Raw genomic sequence first — 18,926 nt, 5'->3', positions numbered from 1 at the left:
TAAATATCTCAGCAGCCTCCTTTTAATGTACAAGCTGTTTTCGGTTGGAATTTTCAGCGCTCACATAAAACACACTGTCATGAGTGACTGCTTGTGCTCCAAAGTCATTACTATTGGGATAATGGAACATCTCTCAGCGAATAACCAAAAAACTTTAAATGTCATGTCAAGTTTGTTGAAGCCATTTTCAAGCCCCATTCAAGGTTACATGAATATTGAGGGTGTCTGTTTTTTAACAGTTTGAGGCCTAATAACTCATAAGGTTGTGCAATAGGCCAGTCAGTTAATTTAAAAAAAAAAAAAATCTAGCATTCCTTGCAAAAGTCAATCAGCCAGAGCCATCAGTTATTAGCTATTGCAACTCCCCCCTTGCAGCCTTCCACGCCAGGCTCACTGTCACTTACCAATAAAAGAATATATGTGTGCATATGTATACATGTCTATGAATATATGTGTGTGTATTTGACAGATTAGGACATAATTTTGATTTGCTAGGAAGGTTTAATTTGCCTGCCAAATGCAATGTATCTTTTGAAGGAAATCATTGAGTTTTTAAAGACCTAATAGAAACTTTTGTTTTGTTTTTTAGAAAAAAAAGAAAATCTCATTATTAATTAGTCCAACTAATGCATGTCTTGGGTACTAGAGTATGGAGAGGATTTCCTTACCCAGTGCATATGGAGCACCACTTTGCCCCAGGGCCATTTTAAGCACTGACTTTCAAGTGGTGTTTAGTATTTAGAACAGCACCCCCTGCTGTCTTGGAGCTTACATCCTACTAAAGAGACAGTGGACAAGTAAACAGGTACATGATGTGTCTGGTGGTTAAGCATTCTATGAAGAGGGGTCAATGTGTGATGGAAAGGGGCAGTGCTCTTTCTGCTGGATGGTCCTAGAATGCCTCTCTGCTTAGTAGAACATTTGAGCAGAGACCAGAAGGAAATCAGCATGTATGCTAAGGAAAGGGTTGTCTATTTATATTTTAGTTTATTCTTAAATTATGTGTATTTCCAATCTATCTCTGAATATTTTAATTTATCTAAGAGGACTTGTTGGATAATAATTATTTTAAATTAATGTTTCATAATGTGCATAGTCCTTGCTTATAGCAGTGATAAGTTTTCTGTTTCTTTCTTCCTAACTGTAGAAAATCAGAAAGTGCAGTTGACAGAAGGGTCACGTTCACACTACAATATCAATTGCAACTCAACGAGAACTCCAGTCGCCAAGGAGCTTAATTATAATCTAGACACTCATACGTCTATGGGGAGGATCAAGGCAGTTGAGAAGAAGGAAGCCTGTAATGTAGAAAGCAACAGAAAAAAGGAAATGGAACTTCTTGGCTCTGTTTCTAAAAATGAATCTGTTCCCGAAGTTGAAGCCCTGCTGGCAAGATTACGAGCTTTATAAATTAAACTAGTAAAAAATGATTCAGCCAAATATAAAGCCATGCTCTAAGCTATACCACTTGGAAAAAGAATTGTTTTATATAGGTGACTTTATATGGTTTAAATTATGATATTTAGCTTTGTTTTTCTAATATATAACATGCTTTTTCTATGTACTTGAGGTCTTGGCCTATTCAAGATTGTAATGGGTTTTAATGCTTTTCTTGTCTCCTGGTATCCATGTGTTCTATATTTGGTAGTGAAATTATACATAATGCTTTAGAAAACAGGTAGGTGGCCATGTGTTCAGCAATGTGTCCTGAAGAAAATACCATTTTTGTAAGTCACTGTAATTTTTACCATCCTGTTTTCAGCGTTAATGAACGTCAAATCATCGTCAACTCTTGATATATATACATACATATCTCAAGCATGTTGTTTATATGGGCCCAGGTTTCTCTTCCATTTGGCTCTTCAAGCTAACAACATAGCATCGAAAACATAAAATTGAATATGAGAGAGCTGTGAGGAAATGCATGTAAGCTCGTTGTTATCATTGTTGAATTCATGTTAATTAGACCCTGTAGGAGACTCTAAGGCCATTGAGCACATTTCCAAAAATCATGTACTAGGAATGTATGCACTCTTTGTAAAATGCACCTGCTTTTGTAACAAGTGGACGGCTACGGTATTACAGTGCTGCCCAAACTCTCAACTGAGAGAGCGTTTTTCCCTTGGTAATTGTGACTTTGGGATAGAATTGCCATTCTGAAATTTCCCGAGTAACAGATTTTTTTTTTTTCTGTGAACAAACTTGAAATTGCGATTTCTTTGATCTGACAATAAGTTTAACAAAGATCTAAAGTGTGTCAAGGAAGGTTTTCCTATGCAAATGTTGCAATTTTACCTCATTTGGGGCATCACGTTAACTCTTAATTCTATATTCAAGAAAATAAACTCGCTACTTGCACTAAATGACAAAAAATTGGGGCTTTTTTGTAGGTAGCGTATTCTATGGATAAGCTGTAAGTAGACTGCTCTGCCATCTAAGCGTCTACTTTGCTTTATTACGCGCAGTAAATAAATGACTGCTCTTTTACCTTCAGTTAAAAAGCAGTTATGTGGAACCAGTCTGGCGAGGCCCACTGCTTTTTATTTCCTTGTTTAAGTTGCCACCTCCTTTCAGCTCCAAGTTAATAAAGTTAATTAATTAGAACTATGAACCAGGCCCTGTTTATAGACATTGGGGAATGGTGCGATCCACAGCCTGTGTAGGAAGAAATTGTTCTCCTCTGTATTGCTGAAATAGGATTTGCAACTGGAGGGCAAAATGCATATTTTCCTGAGAACAAATCTTCAAACTCAAGAAAGGTGAAGGATGGTGATGCATTTTAGCAGACAGGACCCTAACGGCAAGAAAAGAAGCTAAATAAGAGAGTGTTGACTGTCGGTTCTTCACGTGATCCTGCAAAGGCTGGGGCTTTTCAGAAACAAAACTGAAATTCAACCAGATAGTTGGGACATACCAGGTGGCAGGTAAACACTCTAGAAACTTGGGGCCGGGGAGCAGCCCCACGGGAGCAGCAGCCTGGCAAGTAAAGGGAAGCGAAGATGACACAGACCCCCAGGGGCAGAAGAATGCAGGCAAGACCAAACCGGAGCCGTCAGGCCCCAGAGCAGCTGTCTGCGGGAGCCAAAGGACAACGGTCTAGCAGGAGGACCAGGAGCCCGAAGCCAGGAGCGCTCCAGCAGGGGCTGGCCTCCTGCGGGTCAGCGGCCCGCTCGCTCCCCGTCGCTGACAGGAGTCTGAGCAGGCCGGAATAGGGGACCATGTTTCAGATTTTCCTCGCCACAGCTAAAGAGCCCACAGCGGTAAGAGCCAACCAAGAAACAGATCATTTTCTGCTGCAGATATTTCAACAATGGGTATGATTGATTCGGGTTTTATGGAAAATTCTTAATATTCCTTTAGCCAACTGTAGCTGGAAACTATAGCGATGACCTTTAATTTGAGGGCAGACAGTGAGGTACAGTTTCATGTTTCTGGGCAAACAGTCTTATTCATTTGAATTAGCAGGTAAACTTGAATCCAAAACACAGCTCAGCACCCTTGACCAGGACGTTCCATCCAGGCCAGTGACAAACCCCAGAGAGGTTCTCATCCCCTCTCTGGTCAGTGTAGAGAATTTGGCAAACACACACAGACAACTAAATGATCTCTGAGTTGTCCAAAATCAAAGACCTGCTGCTAGTAAGTTTTCCCAGTCAAATATCTGAAGTGATTTAAAAACAAGGGAAGCAATCTAATCATACAGTATGTCCCGCCCCCTCCCCCATCCTCAGGGGATACATTTAATGACAGCCCCCGCCAGGGGATGACGAAAATTGCAGATGGTACCAAACCCTATATGTATTATGCTTTTTCCTACACACAGTTTAATTTATAAATTAGGCACAGTAAGAGATTAACAGTAGTAACTAATAGAATATTTATAACAATATACTATAATAAAAGTTATATGAATATAGCCTCTATCAAAATATCTTAATGTAGGGCGCCTGGGTGGGCACAGCGGTTAAGCATCTGCCTTCAGCTCAGGGAGTGATCCCGGCGTTACGGGATCGAGTCCCACATCAGGCTCCTCCGCTATGAGCCTGCTTCTTCCTCTCCCACTCCCTCTGCTCGTGTTCCCTCTCTCACTGGCTGTCTCTATCTCTGTCAAATAAATAATAAATAAAATCTTTAAAAAAAAAATATCTTAATGTAGGGGCTCCTGGGTGGTTTCGTCAGTTGAGCATCCAACTCTTGATTTTGGCTCAGAGTTGTGGGATTGAGCCCCCATGTCAGGCTCCATGCTCAGCACAGAGTCTGCTTGAGTTTCTCTCCCTCTGCCCCTACTGTCTCCCTCTCTCTCAAATAAATCTTAAAAAAAATATATCTTAGGGGCACCTGGGTGGCACAGCGGTTAAGCGTCTGCCTTCGGCTCAGGGCGTGATCCCGGCATTATGGGATCAAGTCCCACATCAGGCTCCTCTGCTATGAGCCTGCTTCTTCCTCTCCCACTCCCCCTGCTTGTGTTCCCTCTCTCTCTGGCTGTCTCTATCTCTGTCGAATAAATAAAATCTTTAAAAAAAAAAAAAAATATATATATATATATATATCTTAGTGTACTATACTCACCCTTCTTTTTGTGACATGAGCTGATAAAATGCCTCCATGATGATTCGAAGCGAGGGGAACGACACAGACATAGCATTAGGGTACTGGTCACCTCTGACATTACGTCAGTGGGAGGATCCTCTGCTTCCAGACTACGGTTGACCACACACAACTGCAACCACGGAACATTAAACCAGAAATGGGGGCCGGGAGGGTACTACTCTATATTCACGTATGTCCTTTGTTAACATTTAAATATTTAAACAAAATATATCAAAGTTTATATGAAGAAGTAGACAGTTTCAATAATTTATATCAAAAACTTTGAGTTTCCTAGTCAAAAACTCAATCATTTAGGCTATAATTTATATCTATGCTATATTTCATCTTAAACTCTCCTTTATGGGGAAGCACAGGTGGGCTGGGAGCATATTTCATGGTTACTTTTGTGCCAACCTTTTGTACTGACTATGTAACTTTTCGAAAGCAACAGGTCCTAAAAAATAAACTGCTAATTTGTTTGAAACTCAAAAAGTAGTCTTCGTATTCTTTTTCTTCGTATTTATTATTAAAATTTTTGAAATCCAGGAATTGTAAGCTGGCAGTGTAACAATACTCAGTTTTGTCTAGTCAGTTGTTAAATGTGGTTATTACGTGGCCTTGCCGGGCAAGAGTGTTCCTTAAATATGTCCTGGGGCCAAACTGTGAAGCCATTTTGCCCTAAGAGCTACATTTTAGCAAAAACACAGGAAGTTGCCAAAGAACCATGACGACTGGATGGCATTTCACAATGGAATCCAAATCTCTCCATAAAATGAAAATAATGTAACCTAAACCATAAAAGTTCATTATTCCTAAACCGATCTTTGCCTTTTATGACGGGTATAAGGAGAGTATATCCTGGGATTTGGGAAGACGGCAGAGCAGGAGGACCCTGAATTCAGCTCCTCCCACAGACCCGTCCAGGCTGCAACAACATAGAGTGCAGTTCACTCAGAACAACCCAAGCCCAGCAGAGCAGCTAGTCCACAGCTGAAGATACAAAGAGCCATGTTGAGAAGGGTAGGTGAGGCAGAGACACAACTGTGAACAAAATCCCCAACACAGCAACCCACAAACCAGAGTGATAGCTGAGGCAGGAGGTCCTCCCTGAGGAGCAGAGGGATCAAGCCCCACATCAGGGACACACATGCCCTACCCCCCTGTGGGGATCTGCCCTCATAATTTCCAGCTTTGAAAATCAGCAGGGCTTAATGCTGGACAGCCCAAGGGCTATAAGAAATGGAAAATCTCAGGGGCGCATGGGTGGCTCAGTTGTTAAGCGTCTGCCTTCAGCTCAGGGCATGATCCCAGAGTCCTGGGATCGAGCTCTGCTGGGATCCTGCTTCTTCCTCTCCCACTCCCCCTGCTTGTGTTCCCTCTCTCGCTGACTGTCTCTTTCTCTGTCAAATAAATAAAATCTTAAAAAAAGAAAGAAAGAAATGAAAGATGTGCTCTTAAAGGGTCAGGACACTCTATCATGCATTCCAAGACCCAACCAGAGATAGCAATTTAAAAAACACCTGGGTTATACCTGAAGGAAATTTATTGACTAATTTTAAGTCATGTGCACCCCTCCACATCTGCTCCTTCCCCAGAGAAGTGGAAAGCCAGCCCCACCAACCAGCATTCCCAATAGCTGCATTGAGGCCTCTCAGCCAGCCACACTGAGGGCTACCCCTGTCCAACAGTGTGCCATAGCAGTCACAGCCAGCCATTGCCACCAGCTGGGCTGGGGGGCAACTCTACCCACCAGTGCACCTGCCCCAGTCATGGCCCAGTCATGATGGGATGGAAAATATCTGTGAATAACGCATTAGACCAGATGGACTTTGCAGACATATACAGAACATTTCATTCAAAAACCACAGAATACACATTCTTTTCAGGGCAACATGGAACACTGTCCAGGATAGATTACATGTTAGGGCACAAAACCAGTCTGAAAGAATTTAAGAAGACTGAAATCATATCAAGTATCTTTTCTGACGACAACATATGAAACTACAGATTCATTACAAGAAAAATAACTGGAAAAAAACCAAACACATGAAGGCTGAACAAGATGCTACTAAACAACCAATAGGTCAACCAAGAAATCAAAGGGGAGATTTAAACACACACACACACACACACACACACGGAGAGAAATGAAAATGGAAACACAACGGTCCAAAACATCTGAGATACAGCAAAAGCAGTCCTAAGAGGGAGATTTATAATGATACAGACCAACCTCAAGAAGCAAGAAAAATGTCAAGCAATCCAACCTTACCCCTAAAGGAACCACGAAAAGAACAAAGCCCAAATTTAGTAGAAGAAAAGCAATAATAAAGACCAGAGTGGAAATAAATGATATAGAGACTAAACGATAGAAAAGATCAATAAAACTAAGAGCTTGTTCTTTGGAAAATAAACAAAATTGATAAATCTTTAGCCAAATGCATCAAGAAAAATAGAGAAGGGACTCAAAGGAAATCAGAAATGAAAGAGAAATACAATCAACTGAAATAAAACCGAAGTACAACCAACACCACAGAACTGCAAGGAATCATGAGAGACTACTATGAAAAATTGGACCACTACCAACAAATTGAACAACCTACAAGAAATGGATAAATTCCTGAAAACAATTTCTAAGACTGAATTATGAAGAAATAGAAAGTTTGAACAAATAATTACTAGTAATGAGATTGAATCAGTCATCAAAAAACTCCCAACGAACAGAAGTCCAGGACCAGATGGCTTCACAGGTAAATTCTACTAAAAGTTTAAAGATGAGTTGATGTCTATCCTCAAACTGAAAGAAGAGGAAAGAGCGATTGCAAATTCATTCTATGAGGCCAGCAGTACCCTGATACCTTAACCAGACAATGACACTCCAAAAAAAGAGAAGTATAGTCCAGTATCCCTGATGAACATAGATGCATACATCCTCAACAAAATTTTAGCAAACCAAATTCAACAATACATTAACATTCACCGCAATCAAGTGGGATTTATTCAAGGGATGCTAGAATGGTTCAGTGTTTACAAATCAATGTGATACATCACATTAACAGGAAAGATAAAAATCATATAATCATCTCAATAGGAGCAGAAAAAGCAGTTAACAAACTATAACATCCATTCATAATAAAAACTCTCACAAAGTTAAAGGCCTTATGTGACAAACTGNGGTTTTATAGGGAATACAATAAAGGCCTTATGTGACAAACTAGCTAATGATATATTCAATGGGAAGAACTGAACATTTTTTCTCTAAAATCAAGAAGACAAGGAGGTCCATTCTCACTACTTTTATTCAACAAAGTACTGGAAGTCCTAGCTATGGCAATCAGACAAAGAGAAATAAAAGCATCCAAATTGCTAAGGAAGAAGTTAAACTTACTTTTTGCAAAAGACACAGAAAACCCTAAACACTACCAAAAAAAAAAAAACTATTAGAATAAATGAATTCAGTAGAGTTGTAGAATACAAAATCAATATACAGAAATATTTTGCATTTCTATACACCAGGAACAAAGCAGAGAGAAATTTTTTTCTAAATCTCATTTACAAATGCACAAAAAAAAAAAAAAAGAATGAAATACCTAGGAGTAAATTTGACCAAAAAGAAAAAAGACTTTGAAAACTATAAGATATTGTTGAAAGAAATTGAAGACAACACAAATGGAAAGATACACCATGCTTATAAATTGGAAGAATAGTTAAAATGTCCATAGTACCCACAGCAACTTACAGATTTTCAAAATATGAATACTGTTTTTCACAGAAGTAGAATAAATAATCCTAAGATTTGTATAGAACCACAAAAGACGCCAAATAGCCAAAGCAATCTTGAGAAAAAAGAACTGAGCCAGAGGTATCAGAATCCTAGATTTCAAAATATACTACAAAGCCATAGTAATAAAAACAGTATGGTACCAGTATAGAAATAGAGATCAATGGAACAGAATAGGGAACCCATAAATAAATCCACACTTACATGGTCAATCTATGACAATGGAGGCAAAAATATACAATAGGGAAAGAATCTCTTCGATAAACAGTGCTGGGAAAAACAGTACAGCTACATGCAGAAGAATGAAACTGGACCACTTCCTTACACCTTATACAAAAATAAACTCAAAATGAATTAGAGACCTAAATGTGATACACAAAACCATAAAACTATTTTTTTCCATAAACTCTTAAATGAAAACATAGGCAACAATCTCTTGAAAATCAGCCTTAGCAACACATATATGGATCTGTCTCCTCAGGCAAGNGATTAGCAACATATATATGGATCTGTCTCCTCAGGCAAGGGAAACAAAAGCCAAAACCACAATGAGTTATCACCTCACTTATGTNATCAGCCTTAGCAACACATATATGGATCTGTCTCCTCAGGCAAGGGAAACAAAAGCCAAAACCACAATGAGTTATCACCTCACTTATGTCAGAATAACTAGTATCCAAAAAACAAGAAATAACAAGAGTTGGCAAGGATGTGAAAAGTGAACCCTTGTGCACTGTTGGTGGGAATGTAAACTAGTGCAACCATTGTGGAAAACAATATGGAGGTTCCTCAAGAAGTTAAGAATAGAAACGCTATACAATCCACTAATTCACTTCTGGGTATTTACATGAAGAAAATAAAAACACTAATTCAAAAAGATCTACTCATCCCCACACTTATTGAGGCATTATTCACAATAGCCAAGACATGGAAGCAGCCCAAGTGTCCATCCATAGATGAATGGACAAAGATGTGGGGTGTGTGTGTGTGTGTGTGTGTGTGTGTGTGTGTACAATGGAATATTACTCAGCAAACAAAAGGAATGAGATCTTACCAATTATGACAACCTGGATGGACCTAGAAGGTATTATGCTAAGTGAAATAAGTCAGAGAAAGACCAATACCATATGATTTCACTTCTATGTGGACTCTTAAAAACAAAACAAATTAATAAACAAAACACTGATTCGGGCCTATAAATGCAAAGAGCAAACTGATGGTTGCCAGAGGGAAGGCTGGGGGGATGGGGGTAATCAGCAACATGGGTGAAGGGAAGTGGGAGGTACAAACTTCCAGTTATGAAATAAAGAAGTCACAAGAATGAAAAGTACACATAGGGAATACAGTCAATAATATTATTAGAATTCTGTATAGTGATGGTAACTATACTCATGAGCATTTCATAATTATGTAAATATATAATCATTATGTTGTACACCTGGAACTAATATAATATTGTATGCCAACTATACTTCTATTAAGATTTTAAAAATAGGGGCACCGGGGTGGCTCAATTGGTTAAGCATCTGCCTTCAGGTCAGGTCATGATCTCAGGGTCCTGGGATCAAGCCCCACGTCATCGGACTCCCTGCTCAGTGGTGAGCCTGCTTGTCCCTCTCCCTCTGCCTCTTCCCCTGCTTGTGCTCTCTCAAATAAATGAATAAAATCCTTAAAAAAATAAAGTGGGTGTAAGGATGTTACAACTAGGACGGGAGATGGGGTTTGAGGTAGAATGAAAGAAATTTAGCTGTGTCCTCTAGGGTTGGCCTGTAGATGCTTCTTTGTCTTCTATTCACCTAATTACAGTTTACTGTCATGTTTGACTCTTCAACAGTACCCTCCCTATATTTTTTTCTCTTTTTCTTTAAAGGTTTTATTTTTCTAAGCAAGTTTAGTTTTACAAAAAGATTGAGAGAAAAGTATAATTTCCCAAATACCTCCTGTCCCCACACATGCATAATCTCCCCAATTACCATCACTATTTACCAGAATGAGACCTACCCCATAGGCATCTTCAAGAGACAAAAACTTAAAAGGAATCTTGGTTTCTTCCAGCAAATCTTAAAATAATTTTTCCCCTCTACTATCCGCTTTGAAACTCCAACTATTGGACAAAAAGATATTTTGTAAGTTTCAGATATTTCCTCCTTACAATTAATAACACCAACATTCTCCATGTTCTCACAAATCTATATTATTATGTTTCATGTTTGAAATCTTAATATTTTAAAGACAATCTGATAATAGAACTGGAAGCCAAATTTATCTCCTCAGGGCAGCTTATTCATTTCCTTTCATAACATCATTCTAAAGCATTTTGGTAAATCCCCTATTACATAACTTAACTTTTTAAAAAATTATATCTAAGGTTTGTAGCTATCAATTTTTCTCCTGGCATTTTTATCCCATGTTATATTTGGATTATAAACTAATTTTTAAAAATTTCTCTTTTCTCCTTGCTTTCTAACTATGGGTTACTAAAAATTTACTTTAATGATGAGTCTCTAATTAGCATCAATCTAATCTTAATATTTTATGTATAATCTGACCAGATGTGATTGATGGTCAAACATGGAGCTATAATAAAATAAATAAATGGATGGAGGGCATCTGCCTGGCTCAGTCTACAGAACACGACTCTTGATCTCAGGAGTGTGAGTTCAAAGCCCCATAATGGACATAGACCTTACTAAAATAATTAAATAAATAAAATGTAAACAAAAATAGAATAATTAAACAAATTGAAACAAATGTTCTGGTGAATTATTTCTTAAGGGCAGGACCTCCTTCAATAGGTATATTCTAGTTAATCTCTCCCCGAATGTGTGTTTTCAGACATGGCTGGGTTCAGGTGGAACGGGCATATCTTTGCATCAAAAAACCAGTAGATTAAATATAAATAATAATATGTATTTTTAATTTAAAACACTTAACATGTATCAAGGCAAATATAGTTAGGTATGAATATATATTAATAATATAGAAATGTCTATTTATATCCTTTGTAATAATTTCAAGGCTCAAAATGTGTAAAGCATTCCCTACTAAAAAACATCAGAAAAGTTTAGACTTTATAACTACAAGTACTCAACCTCTGAGGGAAGTTTGATTTTAAAATGAGACATCTCTTTCCCTCGTATCAACTACACATACTTGGCCCTTACATTGCAAAACCAACTAGTTACCTAACACAAGCAAACAGGTGCCTTTCCACAGGGAGACAGTCAGGAGGTGGGAGGGAGGTGTTTTCTTTGGAGGGTCTCATCTTGATTCTTTTCCTTTCCTTAATGACCTAACAAGAGCCATTCTGATGATCATAAGCCATGACTGACACCCCACACCTGTGGTCTACCCTGAGCATGAGAGTCCAATTTGACTGGGATAATAAATAAAATCTTGTCGTACTATTACAGGATGTTTGCAAGGACAAGAATTAAGGCACCTTTATAACTCCCAAAGGAATCTGGTGATATTTCTAACGTGATCTCACACATCATTCTGTCCCGCCTGACCTTCCTTGTATCACCCTCCTGAATTATAGCTTTGTATCCGTTACCCTCTCCTCCTTCCATAGTCTCTCCCCAAAATAAAGGATTGCTGACCTGAGAAAACAAATCTGATTTTTTAAAATCTTTATAAGAAAGTCATTTAAAATGTCCTACAAGTCACTCCATATGTTTTCTGCAGAACACTCACTGTATCTGTTAGATTAAATGTCTCACTTTATTAAATAAATACTGAAGGTCTCTTAGAGATTAAAAGACCTCTTTAAGAAGGGTCCAGCTTCATGCCTTAATAATTTCTGGGGGTCCTAGGCTGTTGTAGGACAATAATGTAATTATGTATTCACCAAGTTCACCAATTTACCATCCATTTTTCAATGATTTCAATGATTAGTTCCTTTATCCTGGCAGTCACCGGGGAAAGTTGCCTCTCAGGCACTTCCTCATGAATCCGCCTAAAAAGGGAGTTTTTGATATGTTGTAACCGCTTTTCTCCTACTCTCCAGAGAAGCTTAACAGCTTCCGTCTGATGAGCCAAAGGAGAGTACACTTATGTAAGAACAGACACACTTCAAGGACGCTGTTAAGCATGAAGATGTTAGTGTCACGTGGGAACGGCAGGCAATGCCTGTGGAGGCCAGAGGCCCTGTTCAAGTAGGATAACCTCAGTGAGAATGACTGTCTCGGGGGTGTGTCCCAGGTACTGCATGAGGAAGGCAAAGCTCGATTTTGATCAGCCCCAATGTTCTCAAGAAGCTAGGCTTTTGTTATCCTTATGGCTTGTCTCTTTATATCTGAGCCTCCTTTGAGTTCTTTAAATGGACGGTAACAGCAAAGTGTTACCCTTTCATGAGAATATTTGCATTTCAACTTACATCCCATCTAAAAGGATTGAAAGTTTACTAATGGAAAATTGAGAAGCCACAAACTGAGAGAATCTACATTCACATGTTAAGGTGAACCCTGAGCTGAAACTTCCCCCTGTTCTTTCTGTCTGAATACCCTTGTTAAGATCACCTTGACTTTAAGGGAACCTTCCACTTTAATGCTAAAGTCAGAGCATGAGCAAAAATCCTTTTTTTCCATTCTCTTTTGCAGAGTTGAGACAAGATGAGACTTTTAAAAGACTTGACAAAGCTCTGAGGAGAAGTTGAAGGGATAGGTAGAAGCCACAAGAAACAAAGATACCATGCTAATAAACAACAGTCCTCCTCCCCCACAGTACAACGCCCCTCCCATTTTGAGAAGCTGAGGAGCGCAGTCCTCCGGGAGGATGGCCGGGGATGAAGGAGCCTAGTGGTGCCTTCGTGAGTGACAACTGCAGGCTCTTACATCTTCAGCTGTCCTACAGAATGGTGACCGTTGATTCAGTCTCATGATGATATCCCGCATATCCATCAGGATTGGCTGGGCTCATAAGCCTTTCCTGGACCTCAGAAAGGAGACACCAGCCTTGCCCAAATTATATAGCATTGTTGGCCATACCGGAGTCAGCTGAACCCTGGAGGTCTTTGCGGGATGTGGGTGTGCGGTTCTTTTGCTGGAAGGGGCATGGTGCTAAACAGTAACCACCTTCAGAAGCCGCACACCCCGCTGGGCTAACGCTACACTGACTGCAGGGCGGTGTGGGTGTGGACGGAGACCACGCGCAATATGGGGAGTTAGGAGAAGGTGCAGAATAGGGAGAATGGGGTTGAAGGACGCTTGCTGAATGGTCCTCCATGAAAGGAGTCCTCCACGGTGAGGGCCGGAAGCAATGCAGACGCACGGTGTGTCTGACCACGTTGAGAGAGAGGGAGGACCCAAAAGACAGAATAAGCACCTTCAAATCCTTCAACGATTCATGTGAAAAGGATACTGAACGTATTTGTGTGTCTCTAGAGCCTAGAGCTAGGGTCAACCGTATGTGTGAAGCAGAGTTTTAACTGGAAACCTGCCCAGGGATGCGAGGCGTGCTTCGAGATTATGACTCACTGATTCCTAGAACACAAGCGAGTCCCCAAGAAGGGTGCTGAAAGCCATCTAACTCAAGTTCAGTTCTCCATCTGAAGGGTGAAGTGACCTGCCCGCCAGGAGAGCCCATACTTCCTTGCTCTCTGCCCTCCCTCCCTCCTTGAGCAGTCCTGTTAGCAAGTTACCCCGTTACCTCGACAGGCAGAGGCCACACTCTGCTTGATTGGGAGATAATAAAAGAATCTATTACTCAGGTACAATACTGGCATATAGGAGCACTGAAGGACTTTATCACTCTTAGAATCTGTGTTCTGTGAATTTTATAGAATCATAAGAGGGCACCCTTGCCTTGGGGCTTATCACCTTCTACATGCCATCACATATTCTGCTTGCTTATCTCTTGGAGGGACATAATAACTGTCTTCGTTTATTCATGTTCTGGCGCCAGGTCTTAAAACTGAAATAAATCAGCCCTATTCTAGAAAGAGGTGATCTGAAAAGGCAGAATTCCTTGAGGGAAAGAATAGCTGCTTAGGACCTGGGCTGGTGCACTGTGTCCCTCCGAGTGATAAAGCGGCTCCTTTTGAGCGAATAGAAATGTAGCAAGTAACGGAAACGTGAACTAACGTGAGTTCCACGCGTTCATGCCAGTCACCATTGTAAGCATGTTAAGTGTCTTACCTCAATTTCCGTGTTTAACAACCTCGTGAAGGGGAATTGCTGCTGGGGCCCATTTTACCAGTGGAGAAACTGAGTGAAGTAATGGCTTGAAGCTAGTGAGGAGTGAACTCGAGACTAAAATCTAAGCATTCTCATGGAGCACTACATTAAAAGCTAATGATGTACTACTATATGGTGATTAACATATCAAAATAAAAAATCAAATAAAATATAGGCAATCTCAAACTCTAGACTTCATGATCCTAAGCTGTATGTCTCCCTGCACAATTCGAAGCTACCCCCTGGAAAAAAAACACCAGGGATAAGAATCAAACACCTTGCCTCCCTTGCAAAACTTGCTGGCAGTTTTATAGTTGCCCTTATACAAGACTCATCATTCAGCTTCATTATTTTGGATCAAAATGCTAGGATTCCCCAGAATCTCCAATACCTATATACCAAAGATGAAAATGGACAGATTTTATAAAATATTTTCTCACATACATTCCTGTCATCGCTACTTCTCTCTGAATGTAACATTGTCAAATAATCACGCATATAAATTTAAGGTGACTAAGTTTAAACAAGAACATTTGCTGCCAAAGTTGGTTAAAATGACCAACAGTTGTCAGGAATTTGGGTCCTCTGAGATTAGCCAAATTTCCATGCACAGCTCCCGCTTAGGAATGCTTTTCCTGCACAGATGAGCAGCTTGTCAAACCCTCTGTGTTTGGGAGACTCCTGAGATTTCTGTAAGTATGGTATGTACAAGAGATGAGTTCTTCCCCAACCGTTAGCCTCTCTGAAAAATAACAATGTTCATCATTTTTGTTTCTCCCTTGGCTTCCTTATTTCTTTCCCTCCTTTCTTTCTGAATTTCGTGGGAAATAGAAGCACGATACGTAAGCAGTAACTTTGACAAGATTTCTTTTTTGCTAAAATAATTAATTTGCTCAAAATAGGACTCTTAATATCTAGAAATTTTAGAGCATTGGAGTTTTGTTTCTTTAAAAAACAAATTCAGAATGTATCAAGTTTTTAGATTAGTCCACTCGTCAAGGTATTTCTTTGATTAGTAGTAAGCCATGCATTTTGGAATAACGTATTTTAAGAGATTTCTGAATTTCATCGTTTGGATAAGAGGCAATTTAAGTTCCAGTCTTATTGAAGTTAAGACATTTATTGTGGATGAAACGAACTTGGTACTGGCCTCCCATAGGTATGCTTTTTCCATTCCATAGCCAGTAATATGGACAAATAAATAATTGAATTTTTTAAGACAGCCTAAATGAAATGCAAATTTCCCTCTTATTACTAAAGCATTCCAGGATAAGGTTTCTGTTAGTCCTTGTTTTTGTTTCCACAGTTTAACCCTTCTAAAGTTAGAAGTTGCTGACATTATCTTTAGCACACAAATCTAGCAACATACGTGTCCATTATCTGTCTTGCATACAGGAACCAAGGACAATGTATTGTTAATCACCATATCTTCAGTGTTCTATATGATACCTGCCATAAAGCTCAATAAAATTTATTTCAACTCTGTTGAAAATAATTCATGAACAATCTGTTCAGTGAAAGAAGACCAAAGGACCCATTAGGGAATGATCTTCGTTTATTCTCGGACAACTCTTATCCTTCTGCTGAAAAGTCCATGTACAAAAGCAAAATAACAATTACATATGAGAGTCCATCATAAACTGTTCAGGTGTCAATCCTTAACATCAGCCCATTAGTTCAATAATGCCAGGGGCTATGCAAAATGCTGAAGACATAAAGTTTGACAAACTAAGGTAGTCCCTGCCCTAGAGGGGTGTATGATACACCAGGGAAGATAAACACAGAATGAGTATGCTTGTCACGGGAACACAGGCTTTGAGAGGTGAATATAATGGGAGGCTGCACTAATGGGGTGGGGAGGGATGGATCAGGGAAGCTCTCTGGGTAGTGACTCAAGTTGAAACTCAGAGGGTGGGCAGAACTAGGCAGGCAGAGAGAGTAGAGGGAATAGCATGTATAGAGGCTTTAAAGAGGGAAACAGCATGAAATGTTCATTTAGGGGTACAAAACAGATCTAAGTTTCAGGGAAAGCTAATCAAGCTAGAATACTGCTTCCTCTATAACACAAAGACTAAGACTATTTTTCCTAAATCATTGTAAAACAAATTTTTAATAGGACAGGGTTGTAAAATTTCTGTAAGCCACCTACAAAAGGAAAATAACTAACAATTACTTGTGGTATCGAATGTCCTTAAGTTTTGTTTCATAAAAGCAAAATATAATTAGATTAGGAGGCTTCAAGTTTTCATTAATTTTATATGCATCAAGATTTCTATATTTAAGGTATTCCAAGGTGAACATCTGTTATATTAATTATTGCAAAAATTATTCTGCTCTAGATAACTTGATATTTAAGGCGCGCATATCACCTTCCTACTTGATACATTTTCAGTATATGCTTTCGTGTGTTTATTTTAGAAAATAACTGTAGAGTTTGAGATCAAGTAAGTCACTCTGATTTTTAACACTACTGGTACAAAATGCCATTGGATCACCCACATGACTGTGGGATGTACATTCTTTAGAAATAATTTTTCCGAGAACTCTTTTTTTTTTCCTCCACAGATGCATACTTTTCTGACAATACTAACAGTGGTGTTTTGTCTAGGATCCATGCAGGCAAGATTGTATCCACTAGGGATTTTCCCGGAGACAGTAATTTTCAAACAATAGAGCAAAAAATGCATAGATCAGCCAACTAATTTATGCTACATCAATTTTACACACCCAGAAAGCATGAAACTTTAAGATGATCTCACCAAAGTCAAATAAGCCAAACAGAAGCTACCAAAACAGGCCTGGCCCTTTCATCTAAACAAGCTTATGTCATGCTGCCTTTGAGAACACAATGTATTCTGTAAAGGGCAGGGCAGCCATGCTTCTAAATGCACGTTCTATTAGACAGCAAAGAACTACAAAAGACGCTCATAGCAAAGTGTCTGGGAACCCACGTTGATTAATGTGCAGCTCTATTTCACTTCAGGGGTAAAGAACTGGAGGGATAAAAGACCATAAGCTCACTTGACAACTGTAAAGGTCACAAAGGAAATGATGATAGGTAACATGAAGTTGTCAGGGAGACCAGAGACCCAGTACTCAGGGACGGCAGAGGCTCCAGCGGTGAGGTTCCAGGTGGGCTGCCAATTATCAGAGGGTTTGGTCCAAATGAAAAGGGCAATGGAACTACAAGCCTCTAGAACCCCACGTTGTAGTTCAGAGCACTCTACCCCAGTAAGTGAAATGAAGCAGATCAGGGAGTAGGATTCTCGGTTGCTAGCTAGGAGGACTTTGGGTCTTCACTGTGGTCAGCTATCTCGCATTCTGCTCTCACCGGCTCATGACAGTCACCCCGACATGGGCTTCCAGGTCCAATGAGACACAGAAATAGCAATGCTAGGTAATCACCATCATTCCCTATTGTAGAGCAAGGATGCGGACAGAGCCATAGTCATCCTAGGGCTGGGGCAGGTGCTCACACTGGTTTGCTTTAGGGAAGGCTCTGGGCAACCAGCCTGAAGGACTGCCTGTCCTCAAAGATCATACGAAAAAGGACAAGCATTCCTTACAACACTGCTCTTTTATGAACTCCAGCAGAATGAGAATCCTGGGTGATACGGACATAAACTGAACAGTTCTCAACTGTTTCTGTCAATGGATTGGAGCATTAGCTCCCTCCGCTCCCCTCCCAAAACCTGATAACAGAATTATAATAGATATCAGAAGAGATCAAAGCCTCACCCTGCCCTAAAAGTTTCCTAGTTCACTTAAAGCCTATGGGGCTGCTGAAGAACTAAGAGCTTCTTTTTAAAAAGTATCATATGGTCAATAAAATCTCAAGAAGTGTATATATGGTTATGACAGGGAAAAGAAAAATTACATAAGAATTCACATCTTCATTCCACACCCGCTTGCCTCCCCCTTACTGCGTCTGCGTGGAGGTGAGGACGTTGAGCGCGGAGCGGGATACATGGGGGCACTCTAGAATAGAGTAGCAGGTTTGACCCTGAAAAGAACAGAGAGGGACTAGCAAAAAGAGGGAGAGGAAGAGAGGGAAAAGCATAAAGTGATTGCCATGGGGAGAAATGTTTTTGCAGCAGCTGTAGGGATTTGGCAGACAGGTGAGTGAAGAGGAATCTGAAGATATTTTTTCTGTGTGGACCATGTGTGAAGCCCTGCAGGATGCCTTCCACAAAACCCTGAAAAATTTTGTCTATTATTTCTCAAGGCTTTTGGAGTCAGATTTGTGGGCTATGTAAAAACGGCTCTACTATACTTGGGTAACATCTGAGACAGGCTCAAGAAAAGTAAGCACAACAGCAGGCTTGTTCTAGAAGGAGAAGCTCTTCTGAAATTTCTGCAGATTACCCCAGAACAGCACA

At 39.8% G+C, this 18,926-nt stretch overlaps 1 protein-coding gene across 2 annotated transcripts in view; it reads left to right on the top strand.

The window, feature by feature from the left end:
* DIAPH3 (diaphanous related formin 3) overlaps nt 1-4,063 on the top strand; it is a 484,281-nt gene extending 480,218 nt beyond the window's left edge. For both annotated transcript variants that reach the window (XM_019796633.2, XM_019796631.2), the window contains one exon: nt 1,148-4,063. In XM_019796633.2, the coding sequence (XP_019652192.2) occupies nt 1,148-1,410 (263 nt within the window). In that variant the 3' untranslated portion in view covers nt 1,411-4,063. The remainder of the gene's footprint in view (nt 1-1,147) is intronic.
* Nucleotides 4,064-18,926: the final 14,863 nt, after the last annotated feature.

The sequence above is a fragment of the Ailuropoda melanoleuca genome, chromosome 7 (assembly GCF_002007445.2).
Source record: "Ailuropoda melanoleuca isolate Jingjing chromosome 7, ASM200744v2, whole genome shotgun sequence".
In the NCBI taxonomy this organism is placed as follows: Eukaryota; Metazoa; Chordata; class Mammalia; order Carnivora; family Ursidae; genus Ailuropoda; species Ailuropoda melanoleuca.
The sequence above is the reverse complement of the archived record's forward strand: the minus strand, read 5'-3'. Positions and strand labels throughout refer to the sequence as shown.